At 35.2% G+C, this 18,872-nt stretch overlaps 2 protein-coding genes and 1 long non-coding RNA gene across 3 annotated transcripts; all 3 read right to left on the bottom strand.

Moving 5' to 3' along the window:
* Nucleotides 1–723: 723 nt before the first annotated feature.
* Nucleotides 724–6,654, bottom strand: LOC111699780 (uncharacterized). The gene is made up of 3 exons (XM_023470516.1): nt 4,591–6,654; nt 1,497–3,244; nt 724–1,376 (listed from the first exon to the last, which is right to left on the bottom strand). Exons 1-3 carry the CDS (start codon nt 6,616–6,618, stop codon nt 800–802), a joined length of 4,353 nt encoding a protein of 1,450 aa, XP_023326284.1. The 5' UTR covers nt 6,619–6,654; the 3' UTR covers nt 724–799.
* A 1,831-nt stretch (nt 6,655–8,485) lies between these two features.
* LOC111699950 (alpha-1,3-mannosyl-glycoprotein 2-beta-N-acetylglucosaminyltransferase) lies at nt 8,486–13,394 on the bottom strand. The gene is made up of 10 exons (XM_023470751.1): nt 13,304–13,394; nt 13,003–13,116; nt 12,037–12,369; nt 11,698–11,791; nt 11,201–11,322; nt 10,094–10,369; nt 10,028–10,049; nt 9,810–9,938; nt 9,232–9,356; nt 8,486–9,045 (listed from the first exon to the last, which is right to left on the bottom strand). Exons 1-10 carry the CDS (start codon nt 13,333–13,335, stop codon nt 8,958–8,960), a joined length of 1,335 nt encoding a protein of 444 aa, XP_023326519.1. The 5' UTR covers nt 13,336–13,394; the 3' UTR covers nt 8,486–8,957.
* A 4,001-nt stretch (nt 13,395–17,395) lies between these two features.
* LOC111699711 (uncharacterized) lies at nt 17,396–18,663 on the bottom strand. Its single transcript, XR_002764803.1, has 3 exons — nt 18,425–18,663; nt 18,278–18,342; nt 17,396–17,501 (listed from the first exon to the last, which is right to left on the bottom strand). It is a non-coding gene; the product is annotated as an uncharacterized LOC111699711 (long non-coding RNA).
* Nucleotides 18,664–18,872: the final 209 nt, after the last annotated feature.

Genomic DNA, 18,872 nt, shown 5'->3' with positions numbered 1-18,872 from the left:
AAAATGTGGTTTTCCTTTTTGTACTCTCAATAACAATATTTAAAGGTCAATTTAAAAAAAAATATTACTTAAAGTAAAAGTACCCAGCATTCAATCTTGTAAAAAGGAAAGTTTGCTCGAAAAAAATACATTCCGATCGTTAGTGCTAAGGTCGGCACCTCACGGCTCATCATAGCTAACACTGGCTCAATCAAAGAAACACTCAGAAAACTTTCCTAAAATTTTAACCACACAAGGAGTCCCGATAAGACTCTCTTTTTAAAACTCAGTTTCCCTTTAATGCTACGAATTTTGGAGATAATTTTTTAGAATTTAATTCATCAAATATCAGGATTTTTTTTTACATATTCAATGAATATTATTCATTCAATTATCTGCTATTCGACAGTTCCTCGCTAATCATGGTTTAAGGTTGGCTTATTCTTATTCTTTAAATTATCTTAACTTTAAGAAAACAGAATTACAATAAAATGGCGATCTAGTTGTTTCATGCCTAAAAAATCGTCTAATTGCATTATTCTAAAGTGAGCCAGTTTAGAAATATATCAGAAGTTTATAAAAGTAAGAGTAAAATAGAATATATCAAAAATTGGAACTGTACTCTATGCTTTAGTTGTAAACCTACATAACTTCAAATTTAAGTTTGCTTCTTTGTATTATTTTTTTTTCTCTTCATTGAACCCAATTTTAATTGTTCACAGAAATTTTGTTGGAAAGTCAAAATAAATAATTAATCGTTATTATTAACAAATCAAATATTTCATAATTACTAATTACAATCAACGAAACATAATTGACATTAAAATACAGGATTAGGGCGCATTGCATCCAGTTTTTTAGAATAATTTTCCAAAACTTTGTCCCAATGAGTTTTTAACTGAATATGTTTTTCCATGCCAGGTTTAGCACAACTGATCTGACAATCCGTGCACTTCCACATCAGCTGATTGGCTAATTTCATCTCCGCAAGCAACTTCTCACGCGCATCTTTACTGTACCCCATTTTTCTTCGCGCATTTGAACATTCCAGGGCTTTAGCGTTCTTTTTCTTCTCTCTCTCCTCCTCAAATGCGTCCATAGACATCATGCTAGACCTACTAAACTGTCCGTCCTGTGAGTACGGGGCCGGATTTGAACCGGCGCCTCCGAAATTTATTTTCGTCTTAGGTAGCGACTCCTCGTCGGTTGAGACACCCTGGGCTTCCTCCTCGGCGTCCCCGGGAATGTTGGCACAGACGACGGACACGACCTGATAGAAGTTGTTTAACTTATCGGGGTGTATCCGATCTATGTTCTCCAACCGTTCCTGCTCCGGTAGCGGGATATTCCGAACCTCGGTCTTGGTTCGGCCAGTAACCACACCAGTTGCAAGATATCTGAAACAAGATATTATCCGTTAAATATGATTTTAGATAATTTTAAATAACACAAATAACAAGGAAGGTAGTAGAAGTATGAATTTATAAATATATTAAAGATTAGAATCTAGCATTTACCTGATATTCTTTAAATTCTCCGACTCTGGAACTAACAGAGCTTTAACCTTGATATAGTCTCCTTCTCGTAAACATTGGTTCAGGTTCATGTTCAACTCCGTTGCTGTGTGTTCTCCAACCCAAAGATCACATGTGTCAAACAGTACAATTGCACGGTTCCTATCGAAGGTAGGAGGAGGTCCGGCAAACTTGACCACTGCCAACCCGTAGTTCTCATCAATGATACTCGTAACTCGTCCCACCACCTCCCTGAGCAGAGGTTTATTCGCCCAGAGTAGACGGGGAGGAGGTGGTTGCCGGTGCTGAACTTGATTCGGGATATTTTGTATCTTCGCAGATCCGTACACACTGGGAGGAGGGAGACTAGTTACAGGGATAATAGTTCCAGGTTTACTTGTGATCAGTGACGTCAATCGTTCGTATTTTTGAAGAAAAATATCATCCATCTTTCCCTGGTTGTCCGGGGACCTGTTCCAGTACACAGGGTTCCAAACTGCGGTTGCAATGTATGGGATAGGATTGTTAGGGTTGATAAGGATTATGTGTGCTTTCAAGGACGGAGAAGAGAAAATGGGAATATTATCTGCAAAATTCTTGATTCTCAGCTCCTTAGAAATAGAGAACTTGTAGTTGGACATATCGAAGAACGCATAAACAGCAATACGGTGTCCTGATGGAGTAGGAATCTCGCAAAGTATTACTCCTTCCTTGGCGAACAATCCTTGCTGGTAAAGGAGTCTAGGGGAGCAGGGGACATTGGATAATTGTGAAGGATAATTTGGTCGGATTGGGGGTTGTGGAAGCTCTCTATAGGATCCATAAACCAGTCCAGAGGTTTTATTGACATCAACCAAACTCATTTCTTGTATGAGCTTAATCTGCTCCTGTTTATCAGTACTCACGCTCTTCTTCATCTGATGAAAGTAAGCCATGGGGATACCGTTGATGATTTCTTTCTGCATTCGGGCCTGGTTCGTTGCGTTGAAAAAATTCAAAGTTTTTAGATCCAACTTGATCAAAAGTTCACAGTTCAAAAAGAAAGCTGTGCAGGAGTGTTCTGCGTGAAAACTATCCGGGTATACCCGGAGGAACGTTGGTTTAGGAGCTAACCTTGTATTAGGTTCAGTTTCAGGAGTCGTCTTTATGAACACAGTAACCGCCTGGAGAACGGGGCAGGCAACGTTCGGGTTCATCAGAGAAAGGTTGAGTTGACTGGCAGCTGTAAACACTCCCTCATATGCTCCCTCTCCAACTATAGATCTAGCTGTGAGGTCAACCTCCTGTCCATGTAGCTGCAGCATAAACTCGGACGGAGATTTACGAAACTTTTCTCCTGTCCCAGTATAAACGTCCTCAACGTGGAATATTGCAAACATTTTAGTAATCCTCAGTTTAGGATCGTCAGTCAGATTCCCTCCACGGCGGTGCTTGATAATAATCACACCATTTTCATCATCAACCACCTTGTACACCTTGGCCTCCCACATCGGCGGAAGTAGATTAAGAAGTACAGGAACAGCGTTCATATTCTTCAAATCCAGTTTTCCTAACTTCTTGAAGTTGTCGAAATGTACATCTAATGTTTTGATGAGCTTAAGATGGTTCTCCGGGAGGGAGTACATGTGAATATATCCCGGAGGAACCTGACCATCCTCCAACCCTCGTCTAGTAAACATACTCCAACTATCTGCTGGGGGAGCATGTGCTTCTCTGTGTCTGCACAGCTCTTTATTCCAGATTACCATTGCCTTCACAAACAAAGCATTATTGATAAAGTTAAAAAAAATTATAATTTGAGAACAGAAAACTTTGAGAAAACTACTGTTTAAAAAATAAAAGAACTTTTTAATAAAGATGTTTTACTTTTCAAGTGAAAACCAACAAATATCAGGCATAGAGGAAGGATTTAACGCTTAAGCTTAATTCAGAAGAGAAGGGAAGTGTAGAAAAAAAAATCAAGGAAGACGACTTTGAACAAATTCTTTAAAACTTCAAGTACAGTAAATACAAAGTTTAATAAATATAAAAAATAAATTTAAAATTTTAAGTGGCTTTGGCTAATAATATGAAAGTGAAAGGAAAATAAATTTTTAACTTTTTTTTTTACATATTTTTAAAAATGATTTTTCTGCTGCAAATCTAAAATATCGTGAAATCGATTTTATTCTTCAGACAAATAATCTTTCCTGGCCTTCAAAGCTAAAAGTTTTGTAATTTCAAACTGAATTTATTGTGAAGTACTTTGTCCCACTTACAGAAAAAAAATCATAAAATTGTAAGATTCTCAATTTTTAGAAGTGTCTAGCTTAAGTAAAAGACGACATCTTATAAGAGTCGCTGAATTCCGTTGCATATGAATTTTACCAATTTAAGAATCCCAGAGTGTGTAAAATCTATTACGCTGTTAAATAAATATTATGACGTTATATTTTTCAATAATTCATTTAAATCAAGTAGAGAGAGAATTTAATCTTGAATGAAAAAGTAATGAGATAATTGATTACTGTTAAAAAGTACAAGGTTAAAATTGCATGATGTTTGGTTAAACTTTAAATATTAAGATCTCTTAAGGTTATTTTCTTTTTATTAACACTTTATCTTCAAACCAAAAGTAACGTTCTGAGGAACTGATAGATGTAATTTCAAGTTACCAAGCCATTAAAGGTTCTATAAGCACAGTACCATTTAAACATTTAAACATTCATCTGGGCAACAATGAGGAAGATATCGTCGTTATTTCAACTTAAAAAGTGATGAATTCTGTAAATTATGTTTATTGTTTTTCCAATATCACTTTTACAGACTATGGACAAATTAAATATTTCAAAATAGAAAAACTAAAAACGATATTATGAAACGTCAACAGGGTAAATATATACTGGATTTCTGGAGAAGACGATATTAGTTAATATCTTTGTCTACCCGAGAAAATTCGTCGAAATTTTCTGAAGCGCTATCTTTAATTAGCAAAGTCTTTGATTCAATCATACTCTCTCAAAAAAGGGTCTTTGACAAAAAAAAATTAAGTCCAGCGTTTTGTTGGAATCAGCTAGATTAAAATAAGTACATTTTTTAATAAAGTTTTTTTAATTACCTGGTATCTAAGATGACTATAAGAACTGCACGGTAGTTTCCTCACACTGAGAGACACTACAGACCCAATCGGAAGATAATCAACGCTTAACGGACTTTTTATCACATCCTTGAAGAGAACCCAGTTCCTGTCCTCATATATCCAAACTTGATCCAAATGGAACAAAGCACACGCTCCCTCCTTACCCATCAGACGAACCACACCCATCTCAAAGCTCACGTACTCCTGCACAGTGCCCTCCAACGAGCTGTGTTTGTCAACACTAAGCACCATTTCTAGTTTCCCGCATTTCCCAGACTGATACTGCGCCAGATGAAAGTTTAGTTCCGCCGGAAGTTCCCGGAACCGGAACAGCGCTGGTTCTGGAGGAAACCCTTGCAGCCAAACTGCCTCCGCCTGACCTTTCACGTCTCTTGTTTTAGGAATCTCGCGGATGTGACAGCTCACCTCTCTACCAGGATAGAAATGCTTGGAAAGGTCTCCGGTTGGATATATTTCTGTAAACGGAGAAAATCCTGCTGAAGGATGCTTTATCCAGACTTGGTTAATATGAAACAGAATTTTTGTTTCTTTGGGACCAGACAAGATTCCAACCTCTTCATTCTCGTAGGTAAGAACGGATACTCGGAGTCCGTTGACTCCGGAAGTCACCGGAGACTTTGATCTACTCACATACTTTTTTATTGGTTTCTTTAAAGATTCAGCATTAGCCCCGTACTCATCTAACTCCGACCCTCCTGAACCAGGACTCCCGTCTCTGGGGACAGATCCTCCGTTTCCTTCCTTGTCCTTCCCTGATCTGCTAAGCTGCTGCCAACGTCTCCAGCGCGCATTATCTCGAACCGACAATTGGACACCGCCGGAGAATCCAAGACCCGGCCGATCATCTCCAGTAGGAACAGGTGTAGTAGACACATCTTCTCCGTGAACCAATTTCTTTAACTTTAATCCAGGAAGTGCTCCGCGGCCTATTCTTACAAACCTTCCTCTACCTCTACCTCTCATAGGAACAGAGGAAGTAGGAAGGGCACCTTCGGTGTCTTCATCAGAGGGAAATACATTCCGACCTATTGCAAGTTTAGCTTTGGAGGAGGGTGCAGGTATAACTCCAGTTCCTCCTCTCATCATCCTCATACGTCCTCTCATTCGTCCTCGGAAACTAGATCTTCCTCTGTAGTATTCGTCGTGGTGATCCTGGGCCTCATCATCAGGACTGTAATCTCTATGTTTTCTCTCCGGGCTCTCTTCTTTGAACCTTCTTTCTTTAGAGCTTTTGTTTCTCTTACTCCGCTCACGGGAATGATCACGTTTATGTTTTTTCCTATCCCTGTACTTATCATCTCGGTCATGTGACCGATGTCGGTCGCCGCTTCTAGATCGTTTTCTATCCCTGCTCCTTGACCTCCGTCTTTGCTTTTTATGTTTCTTGTGAGATTTCCTATCCTCGTATCCGTGGGAGTTCTCATCCTCCTCCTTCAGTATCCGGCTCATATCCTCAGCAACCTGGGCGTAGAAATCCTGATCTGCAGGATTAGGGTTTCCTAAAATCCGTTGTTTCTGTTCAGCCTGGGGCGGAGAATCTTCTCTCCACACTACCGACGCCAAGTATGGTATAAAGGCGGACTGCTTCATGAGCCAAGCATCACAATATACGTGCATATTCTCAAACTTTGCGTTCTCCGGGAGATGAAGGTTTCTATAACTAAACACACAGTAGATTGGTCCACTCTGATTTTCAGTCTTCACTATCCCTGCCTTCAAAGAGTGGCTGCAGAGCAGAATCTTTCCTTTGCAATCATGCAATTTCACAGGAAGATCTAATTCAGGGGTCCGTGGTCCGGATCCGTCAGGGGTCCTGGGTCCGGTCCTTTCAGGAGTTCGTGGCCCACGACCATCTGGAGTCCGTGGTCCTCGGTGTTCTGGCGTCATTGGACCGCGTTTATTTGGTGTTCTTTGACCAGAACCGTCCGGTGTTCTGGGTCCGTTTTCTGGACCAGAATTTACTTCTAATATTTCTACATCATCCATTTTTAATGATTATTCATCTGAAAAAAACTTATAGAAACATTTTTTTTAAACATGTCATGACATTAGATTTTTTAAAAATTTAAAAAATTTGTTAAATTTGTCCGAAAGACATAAGAGAATTCTTATTTTCAAATACAATATAATATAAAGTTTTTGTAAGTCAAAAATGTGTTGTTTGAAACTAGAACATTTATCCAAGGCCATGGTTTCAGCATAGGTATTCCATTACGATTGCTTTCGTCATAATTACAGGAAATGGCTGAGTACTATTTAATATCTCATGAAAACAGAGACATCTGATATTTTGAAAAAGGTTAAGAGATCTTTATTTCGACCCTAAAAACCTACTTAGGCAAGGCACTAAAGCCTTCATACGTTTTGAGAAACTTGTTTCAGAAAATGAATAAGAAACAGTAAATCCTAGTATGGATAAAAAAAAGCCTATTTAAATGAAAAACCTAAAACCATGAAAAAGTTAGATTATACAAACCCTTGTTAGAACACTAAGAACCTGAAACCTTTGCATAAATAAGAAAAAAACCTAGATTTATCTGAAAATTAAATATTTTTCTTTTTTGTCGCTTTTTTATTAGCTTTTTGCAAAATCAAGTAAAAGGGGATGGTGGAATATGTCCTATTTGATGAGGGGGGGTGGGGGCAACTGCCTCCATTTTTTATTCAAGTCTTCCAATTTTTTCGCTGCACGCCTAATTAGCAATCGAAATTCCTAAAATAAAATAAAACTGAATTTTTATTACCTCAAATGACCTCCACAAATAGAAAATATTTCAACTATGGCTTTAAGCATGTCAAACGAAAGCTAGGAACCCATGGAATACAGTAGCAGTAACAAATCCAGTGTTTGACCTTCTAATGACCTCTTACGACCTCTAATGACCTAAATGACCTCCAAAAATGAAAATCTTTTAACTATGGCTTTATGTATATAAATTAAAAGCTAGGATCCCCAGGAATACAGCAGCAGCGACGAATCCAGTGTTTGACCTTCCGATGACCTCTAACGACCTCTAATGACCTAAACGACCTCCAAAAAATGAAAATGTTTTAACTATGGCTTTATGCATATCAAACTAAAGCTAGGAACCCAGGGAATACAGGAGCAGCTGGATTCCTAGCTTTCGTTTGATATGCTTACCGCCATAGTTGAAATTTCTATTTTTGGAGGTCATTAGTGGTCATAAGAGGTCATTAAAATTCAATTTTATTTTATTTTAGGAATTTAGATCACTAATTAGGCGTGCANATAGGCAAACTTAATATGACACCATAGAAACCTTAAACACATCATAGGCAAACTTAATATGACACCATAGAAACCTAAAACATATCATAGGCAAACTTAATACGACACCATAGAAGCCTAAAACCCCCCCATCATCATAGAAAACATGTAAATCCACCTTAGAACCCAAGAACCCCGTAGTTATAGAAAATCTAAAAATTTCTATAAAAACATGAATAAAAACAATGGCAGGACAAGTAGCCATTTTTAAGTATTCTGCTAAATGTCTTTCAATTGAATTGCCAACAAAATTTGCAATTGTATACATCTGTGTTGAAGAGGTAGAATTTGGACGTTCTTAACATTCAAAATATTGATTCAGCATTTGTCACGAGTTTAAGAAGTGTTGTAGCATTGGTCGTTACGCAATTGAAAATTAATCAATACAAATGGATTATGTCAATCTTTAGAAACAGAAGGCGTAAATGTGAACCGTCATGGCAATCTTTAAGTCTTGGTTCTATAATTGAAGTCAGAAATTTTGAGAAATCTTCCGAAAGAGCGTGCTCCGAATTATATATTTGTTACCATCAGAACTAAAACCCACCAAATCATTTTCTTAAATCTGAAATTAAAATTAGAAAATTGCAATCGAGTAAACAAGTTGAACTACATAGTTAGACCAAGTCTGAAAGTCTGAAAGTAATGTTTAAAAACAAGAATGTATTGGTTACAATTACAGGTTACTAAATCTAAGAACAACTACCCCCAGATATATTCTTCATTGCTCTCTGCACAGTTCCTGAACGAAGTGTGACCTAATCATACCGACTAGGCCTCGTTTTATGACATAGATTTAGAATTCATTTTATCTGAAAATTTAACAAGTGTAATCTAAATAAAAGCACGCTTCACGTCTATAAATGTAAATATAAAGGCAAAAAAATAATTAATTTTAACAACTGAACCATAGTTGTCTTTGCTAACAAGACCCAAACGGCAATAATTTATTCTAAGTATATATAAAAAAAATGTAAAAACCAAACAATTATCACAGATGTCAAGATTCAGGACGTGTTAATCTCGTGTAAGGAATTTATGACCAGGTTGGGTTGTATCCGGCCCAGTTTAGGTTAGGAGATAGATATACACGTCGATTCTTATGCATCAAACTTATCACACCTCTGAAATATAAAAACAAATATTTTTTCCAGTGCTTAGAATTCATTTAATTTTAATGCGAAACTGTAACAAAAATGTTTCAAATCAAGCTCGCAAAAAATGTTTAAAAGGTCTATTATTTTCTTATTTAAAAAGAAAAAACTTATATTTTTCTTCTTTTTCCTTAATTTAATAAATGTTAAAACTACCTGTAAGCCATTCTAGGCACTCCTGACTTGAAATCGTCCATAATTCCTAGTGCTTTAGAGAACTGCTTGAAATTTTCCTTTGTACGGTAAGTAATACGTACTGCCCCCTCCTCCTCTATATTACCCTTAACATAGAAATAAAATAAATATTAGATCGAAGATCAGGTTTAAAGACGCGTTTTTAAGTGACAATCCATTAAGAATTATATAATTTATTTTATGCAAAAAATGTAATTTCAAGTGACCTTCCGTGCAGCAAAGATGGCAATTCCTGATTTCCAATGGTCCCTATAATCCTTCATCTGATAATTAATGTGGAAGATATTGTCGTGTTTAGGATAATTCCTATGTTTTCCTGCAGTAGAAATTGTAGAGAAACCACATTTAAAATTTTTCAGTTTTTAAAATTAAAAACATTGATATATAGTTCATGCTAAATCTGAAAAGGCTTTTGAGGCTACCGCTATGTCTCAGACATTGTCATCTTTGCATTGGGGGTCACTTGAAATTACGTTTTAAGACAGAAAAATGACAAAACTTACTCTTTGTTGCTCAAATCTAATTGATGAAAACCTAACCTGTTTAATTTCATCCAGTGAATGTACAGGGGCATCATATACATCAGCAATATAACTATAAAAGTTTTTAAAAAGTATTTGATAAATCTTTATATATATTTTGCTTGGATAGTCAGAATTTAAAAAATTCTTTTAAATATTCGATTTTTCAAAATCCACGAAAAAAAATCGATAAATCCTCGAAATTTATTTTTGTTTCTGTTAGATAATTTAAGAACAGTAAAACATGTAATTATTTTTCTTAAATTCTTAAAAATATACACCCCCATATTTTTAAGCACTACATTATATTATTAATACCTTTTGTTATCATCCAACCCAATCCCGGAAAGAAGTCCGTTCTGTAAAGAAGATCCGCGGCATTTTCATCGATTAACCCCTGCTTCCCGTTGTCATTCCAGGCACTCACGCACCACAGACTTGAGTCCGTTTTCAGCAGAGGTAATGTCGCGGAGAAATATTCATAAAAATCCGGGGACACTTCCAGGTCGTCTTCAACTATCACAACTTGGTCGTAATTGAAGACATTGAAGGTTTGGTTTAGCGCCCAGCCGTAATGTCTAAACATAAATTAAACATGTAAACAAACAAAGAAATAATGAATTTTCGTAAAAACAAGAAATATTTGACTAGGGATGAATATTTTTTAGAATTCGGGGGGGAAAATATTAAAAATGGGGCATCAAAGGCTAGTTTTTTTTAAGGGGAGTGACCGCCAATGGATGGTGGTTGAACTGAGATTGCAGTATTGTATAGAATTTCTTTAGGATTCATTATAAACATTGGACATATAAAACGTTTCAATGATCTACAATTACTGAGTTTGAGCGCTAAGTCCACGTTCAAAATCATCTTTTTGGGTGGATACGCTTTGAGCTCAAACTCAGTGAGCTTACATAGTAGGAACATTTAATACAGGGTGTCCCACATCACATTAGACCGAGAACGGGTTCAAATTACGATTTTCGGGACTAATTAGAAAATTTCATTAGAATGAATCATTTAGAAAAATAACATAAGGCTTATTTAAGAATTTTCTTTTGCGGAATATGATAAGTTTTTCGAGTATTAAGGGTTTATTTTGGTGTTAAAGATTGGAGATAATCTAATATGATATGGGACGCTCTGTATGTCTCAAATATATCCCAAAGAATTTGTCCACAATATTTCACTCAGTTCAACTACCATACATAGCCGGTCACTCCCTTTAATACCTTTAAATAAAAATAAATATTTTGTTAATTCAAAATTATTTATTTTCCCCTATTTATCGAACAAATCCTAAAAAAAACTTGCATAACTTTTTTTTTTTTTTTTTTTGGGGGGGGGGGAAAGTATTGTTCGAGAAAATATACACCCCTGTACTTGACATGAGTGCGAATTGGGCTAACCTTGCAATCTTGAAGTATCCTTTAAATTTAATTTCCTTTGCAGGAACCGCAGGTTCAGAGAGATCAGGTTGTTGAATGCTGATAACCTGATCACCATAACCTTTAATAACATCAGCTGTCTCCTACAATAGTATTCTAATAAGTTTATTTTGAAAGAAACCAATCTGTTCTTGTTTACTTTCCGTATATTTCAGCTGGATCAAGGAATCTAATCACTTTTACAATTTTAGTGACTTTGAGCTGATTTTATGCGTTGTTGAACTAGATTAACTGGTTTTTTGTTTCAGAGAACAATTAAAGCTTAAGTAGTTAAATCCGGATTTGTTTAACAATCCCGCATTAAACCAACACAGAGCTAATGTCTAAGCAAAAAATCCTCCAGAAAAAAAAAACATTTTAAAGCCAATGATTGTTTAAGCCCGACCCTGTTGCTGAACGGTCCTAATACGTAAAATGTTAAATCTTCCTTCCCGTAGTTCAAGCTCTGATTGGTTTACCTTATGCCCGCAGTCTTGGGTAACTATTATAGGGAAGAGTTCTTTGTCCGGTCTGTAGGTTATCAATAGGTCCAGGGCCTTGTTCACGGTTACTCTGAACAATATCTATTTTGAGAGTAAGGAAAAATGCTAGAATTGTTAATGTTCAGCTCAAGATTTTAAATATTCGATTCAAGTCTAAAGGAGCAAAAATAAATCGATATTAATCATACTATATCGACGTATCTTTGCTTGACTGAGGGGGGTGGGGGGTATTGTGACATTAAATATTTAAAGAGTATTTTCAAATAATGGGGGGGGATTACAAACTGTACATATATACACCTCTGATCAACTCACCTGTTGCAAGCAAAGAGAAGAATAGGAATCACTTGATTAGGTTTTCCTTGTCCCGGTTCATCCTTTCCAGGAACTATCTCCTCATCCTCGTTCTTCTCCGTGCCCTTCTCTTCTTCCTCAACCTCCTTCTTCTCCTCCAGACGCTCCTCCTCTTTGTCCTTGTTATCCACTCCTCCCGACTCTTGATTCACATGATTGTCCGCCTGTTGAACCTGCTGAACATGTTCTTCAGCATTGGCGGCTAAATATCTATATTTATCTAAGAGCTGACTGTTCCCCTCAATCTGTTTTCTTAATCTAGTCTCCAGTCCGTTCAGTCTCTCCTCGAGCAATCTGAAAATACCAAATGTCAAATTGTTTCCCCGATCATTTTCCCCACCAACCCTTTTAAAAATCACGCTTTTCTCTTTAGTTGTTTGGGTATTCTGCCCTGAATTGGGGAAAAAAAAATCAAAGCATCTTGAATAAATCTTGAAAATATATCCGGGTCCGGTTTTATCTTTTGCGAAGTGATTTGGTTCTGAATAGGGATCCAAACTAATTCGGTTTGCAGAATACAGGTTCAAGGTCTAATTATCAGTACAAAAAATGACCAAGCTCCAGGATTTTTTTTAAACATTCGATTTTTTAATTGACCCTTGACAATAACTAAAATGAACAAAATTGTACTGGAACCTGGGCCTTGAATAAACATAATAAATTAATCATCTATTAACATAAGTTTTCAGCCACTCGAATCCAATTATTGATAATAAATTAGTAAATATTTAATATTAAATGAACTACAAATCAAGTTTATAAATGCAGTGGGGGGGGCAGCAGAAGAGATAAAAAAAAATCACTTGTCTCAAACTCTATTTTCTAATTCTTATCACCTTTGATATGTCTGCAAGATCTAAAAATATCAGGTTGCAAATATGAAGTAGAAAATTAGTGCTTGAGTCAAGGGATCAGTTCCTTTCTAACCTCTGGTTTGAGGGTGCGGGTTGATGATCGACATTGTTACTCCGGGAAGATAAAAGATAAAGTACACCCAACCACAAAAAAGACCAGAGCACATAGAAAATGTGCTTCCTCATCCTAAAATTATTTAAATATATAAATAGGAAGTTTTCAATAAATAAGACTTTTTTACTGTGTAGGCAAGAAAATTTCTTGAGATTTAATATTTTTGAATTATAGGATTTTTCAGAAAATAAATTTACTGAGAAAGGTAAAACGCGTCTTTACGCTATTTAGATTATAATTCTTATAATTTAATGTATACCACTGAAATGCAAAAGAATTTCTTTTCAACATTTCTTTTTCATTGTTGTAGGTAACAAAAAATCTATATACAAACTGCTACTGCTACTAGACTTCAGTTTTGTGGGATTAACAAACTAAAACATCTGTTCTCACTAAAATTAGCAATAATGAGTAAGAATAAGTCAGTGACTAATCAATCCATCTAATCTCAAAAATATGCTGTAGTTGCTACTTTATCCCTCTCCAATGAAATAAATGGACTTATATTATCCTTATTGGCAAAACAGGTTTTCACTCGGGTTTGGAAATTTATTAATTTATAAAAAGAAGAAATTATGACGGATACGTCCAGGAATCATACTGTATTGTTGTAATGTACTGCGCATAATTTGTGAATATTTACATTAATCGTATACTTTGATCTCCCTTCCAGGCTTAAAGAGACTGCAGAAATTCATACCGAGGGATAGTTTTATTTTCCTTCTATTATTATCTCTATTCTGTGCTTTACCCATCTTAAATGTTAATAATCTTTCTCGTTTTACCCAATCCCAAATTTGTTATCTATAAATGATTCTCTTCAGTATTACCTACTAGCATTAAATGATTGGTTCCCTTTCTAAACTATTTCTATTCCCACTTTTAATATTTCCTGAGAACAAATTTTCAAAAAGCTTTTAACGTTAAACATGTGTTATTAGACATACACTACCGATGACATCTAATTTGCAAAAAAGTACTTAGTTATAGTTTAAAAGGGGGGAGGGAACTAAGACTAACTAAAGCTAAAGGATGATAAAAGATTAGAACCCTTAAAGAACACACTTTTATTTCATACTAGCTGAAAGGCCCGGGCGTTGCCCGTAAAAAACGAAATTTTTGAGAAAAAAATTACGATTTTTTATTGCCTCTAACACGGCCACCCATGAGTGTCCACAAAAAATTTCAGCCCAATCGGTCCAGCCATTTGGCCGGCTATAGGCAACATGTATATATAGTATATACGAATGTCTTGTTTTTTATATTGATGAAAAAAGTTGTATCTTCACCTTTAGTCATCTGGGTCTACGAAGAGAAAAGATCCAAGCCCTCCCTTTCATTATCTAAGAAAACTCCATCTGTAATTATTGTTGAAAATAGTTATGATAATATATACAAGTATTTTTATTGATTAAATATGATATTTTAGTTAACACACGTGTACAGAAACCAGATTGAATGAACAACGAGAAGTCGCTGAACCGTACAGACGCAGTTTAACCACTTTCCTGTTTTGTGCTTGAACCACGTCTATGCGGTTCACCATAAATCTGATCTCGGCCAGGTAAGTTTCTAATTGATCCAATTAATTATTAAGACCATATTCTTAGGATAAACTGAACATGGTAAAACCTGACAGGATAATTTTCTATAAACCGCGTACATCGTATATATATGTAACACTGGCCATAATATCTCTGATCACATTTTTAAATGTGTAGGTGTGGGTGCTGTGTAAAAAAGCGTACTCTAGGACGGGAATGAGATTGTTAATAAACATGTCATTTAAGGGGAATTTTTAATCTGTGAGCTTCGACTTTCCTAGACACCCCCCCCCCCCCAATCGTCTAAATCACTTTTAAAAAGTCTTTGCGTAGAAAGAAATTCATTTAAATTGCATATGGTTATTAATGCTAGAGATAGTTTACTCGTTCATCAAAAAGAAGGGTAGTCCCAGCTAGCGTGATAATGTTTTACATTTTTCATAGTCTTCAAAAAACTTAGTTTTTAAAGGTTAGTACAGTTTACAATTTTGTTTATGGCATGCATGGATCTCGTTTTCAAAGTAATTAACGAATTGAAATAAATGGTAAAGAAAAGGTCATTAAAAAATTTGTTCATGTTTCAATTGAATCAAGTGTAATTTCAACTATTCTCGGGTTTATGATTGAATTCTTGTTTTACTTTTGTCGCCGAGTCGCCCAACGTTTGATGTTCCAAGCTGGCACCTAATTGTTAGGATGTGCAATGCCGCAAAGTTTATATAAAAAAATAAAATTCTTTACCTCGTCGTCTTCTTTGCTCTAGATCTCAAAAGAAAACAAGAAGGACTACTGAAGGGGAGAATTCCCCCCAAAATAAAAATCCCCTGGCCCTTAAATAGTGACGGGAGTAGACGGAGCTCCTGTCTTGTTGGTCAGATCTGCGGATTGTGTCAGCATTTCAGCCAAAACAGTCTGTGGAGTCCAAGTTTCTGTACCCCTTAACCCTGCAACAATTACATCATCATCCAGCCGGTCAATGGGGCGCGAGGGCATATACAGACACAAAACACAAGAAAAAGATAAGTATCTAAAAATTTTATATAGTATAACTTGTCAGAGAATTGCATTGTTTTAACAACAGGGATCAATGTGTTCTGTTGAAAAAAAAAAAAACACAGAAAAACCTTTAATTAATGCGGTCAGTCCTGGGGTTAAAGTTAAACGGTCACAGACAAATTGTGTTAAAGCATGGGAGAAAACACCGCAACCAGTAGAACCCTAGAACTAGGAGACCAAGGAGTACATCAAGGGAGCGCAGAACATCAACCAGAACCAGAGCAGCATCTCTAGAGAAGATGCAATGGACAGGGAATATCAATATCAACAAATCATTAGTAGATAGCAGGTCAGAAATTAGAGTAGAAAATAGGTCAGGAAGTAGGTGAGAAAGTAGGAGAGAGTAGTTTATGGACTGACAAGGAATACAAAAATGTAAAAAAGAGGAGAGGGGGGGATATTCATGCCATATTGGGGAGAAAAAGGTTTTGATTGCAAAAGTGAAAAATTCAGTAATTTCAGCCCAGGCAAGGAAAATGGATACTGATAGTTCACAATTTAAACAGAAAGAACAACAATGAATTTTTATATCCAGTACTATTAAATACAATCATTAAACACAATCTGGTGGTATCAAAATTCTCACCCCAGGCAGGAGTATTGCGCATACCCAAACAATTTAATATACAATTAAAATATTTAAGCTGCAGAAAACCAAGTTCATTATATAAATATTAAGAATTTCAGGGCGTCATAGAATTCGCATGATTTCTGATAATCCCTTTACAATATACATGTATGAAAATAGGCGAGAATGTATGTATTGAATTATATATTTATTAATAATGTGTTAATTATATAAGATTTTGTCTGACAACTCTACAGCAAGGTAGAACCCTGAACCAGCTTCTAAACCTAGAATTTAAATTGATAGTTTCATCTCTAGGTTCAGGTTCAGGATCAGGTTCAGAATTAGGTTCAGGATCAGTTATTTTCTCTCCTCCATTCCTCATTTTCTTCTCCTCTTCAGACAAAAATCTTAATGTTGATATTTGTTTTCTCGTTTAATTTAACTTATCTATGGTGGTAGGTGATTATATCAATATAATGATTTCACAGCTTTTTCTTTAAGTTTTTTAATTGACAACTTGTCTTTGTTTCCATGTTTTTGTGTATTCATGCTGTTTAAAAGCTGATATAAATTCTTTTTATTGATATAATTGTCTACCATTATATTACAAAATTTTATTACAAGTTTCAAATTTGGAAATTAATTGAAAGAAACTATGCTTTTGCACAATCTTAAACTATTTATCTTTTTAACCTGGAGGTGTAAACCTTTGATAATTCAAACTTGGATTGTTTAATCTGGCAGTATTCATAGTATACCAATCTCAAAGGTCTAAGACATTTTGTTGCAAAGGTATCGGAATTAAAAAAATAAGATCTTTTAGCAAAAACTCAATTCCTTTAATGAACACTTCCTTTAAAACTAAAATCTTTTAATCCCTAATCCTTACAATCTTACGGTGAAACCCTTTAATAGATATCCAACTTTGACTTTAAGATTATAGCCTAATCTATTTTTCGAAATTTTGAAGGTTTACGACATCAGATTTCAAAGATATAAGGATTAATAAGAGTTCGAGGTTGGTGTTTAGTTATTTTCTCGACTCAGAGTCAACTGGCAGCATGAATCAAGGGACTGATTTAAAGGCATCCCAAGGACCAAAAACTAACTATGGCTTTGCGTTCATGACACTTTTTAATGTTTTTTTATTATTATTTTAGAAGAAGGATCAGACCTGAGTTGAATTGTTCTATAAATTTGTCTGGCAGATTGGGATTCTTCTTTATTCTTTCTCTCATTCTCCTCTTCGTCCTCTTCTAAACCTTCAGTCTCTGCATCCGCAGAACCTTGAAAACAAAATAGATTATTTATTTTCTTTATTATTGTTTATATGATTATATCGAAATCTTATTGGGTAGTGTCAATTCATCAATGTTTTCTTTAATTCTCTCAATATTTTCAAATTGTCGTGGGTCATTCTCAAAAAGTTTAAAGATTTGAGTACCATAAAAGATTCACAAAACTCCACTTTCCTTCAACAAAAAAAATGTGATGGTATCTTAGTTTTCTATCTAAAATGTTGAGAATATACTGCTGAATGTTCCTGGAAGGCAACTCAAGTTTTATCAGCAGTTCCGAGCCAGAAAAATGGTGAGATTTGTCCTTTTCGAAATAGAAAATTGGTAAGATTTGTCCTTTTCGAAATAGAAAATTGGTGAGATTTGTCCTTTCGAAATAGAAAATTGGTGAGATTTGTCCTTTCGAAATAGAAAATTGAGAATCTATCTGTTCTTGAATAAAAGGTTGATGGAAATTCCTATTTTTAGAACTTTATCTTAAAACCTTTATCTGATCCATAAAGAGGAAATTATTGTCACTTTTATAGATTTAAATTTTAATAATTCTTCTAAGTTTTCCTGCAGTAGAAGTTCACTTTTGTAGAGAACCTCTAATTAAAAATAACCAGTTTTCCGAATAATAAACATGGATATCTAATTCACATACTTGATCAGAAAAAGCTTTCAAGGTTACCGTCGGAAATCGGGCATTAACATCTTTACATAGAGGGTCACTTGAAGTTTTGCTTTAAAGATGTTTTAAAAACATATAATAATTGAATTACCTTCATACATTTTAGATTCATTTGAAATTATGTTTGTTTTGTTTTTACATAATGATGAACAGCACCTAAACAATAGGTTGTGGCACAAAATTTATGATTTTTATAGATTTTAAAAGTCTTATTTTTTTTTAACAGAACATGATTTACCAAGAAGAGAAATCATCCAGGTTTTCAAGGATGATTCACATTTCAGTTTAATAATTCCGATTAGACTATGAATACTGCATTAGGATGGAACTTATTTCTCTAGAGTGAAGAATAGTACTGATCTAGGAATAGCGTGCACTGTACCAACCCCGGAGTAATTCCTTTCCTCTCGAACATTATCAATTGGTAATATTTGTATCATTTGTAAATTAAAATCCACTTTTCATTTTTCCACATGCAGCCGTTATGGCATACGAAAATCGGGGTTCGCTCCCCCCCCCCTCCCCCTCTACATTTAATAGTAAAATTATATGATGAAATTATTTTTTTTAACAATACAAATCTTGAAAACTATTTTGAACTTAAATATAAAAGTTTTGAATTTTTCTGTTTAGTTCATCGTTTTTAATTCCAATCAAAAAATTCAATAGAAAAGGTCGGAAATCAT

The sequence above is a fragment of the Eurytemora carolleeae genome, unplaced genomic scaffold (genome assembly GCF_000591075.1).
Source record: "Eurytemora carolleeae unplaced genomic scaffold, Eaff_2.0 scaffold47, whole genome shotgun sequence".
NCBI classification, from domain to species: Eukaryota; Metazoa; Arthropoda; class Copepoda; order Calanoida; family Temoridae; genus Eurytemora; species Eurytemora carolleeae.
The sequence above is the reverse complement of the archived record's forward strand: the minus strand, read 5'-3'. Positions and strand labels throughout refer to the sequence as shown.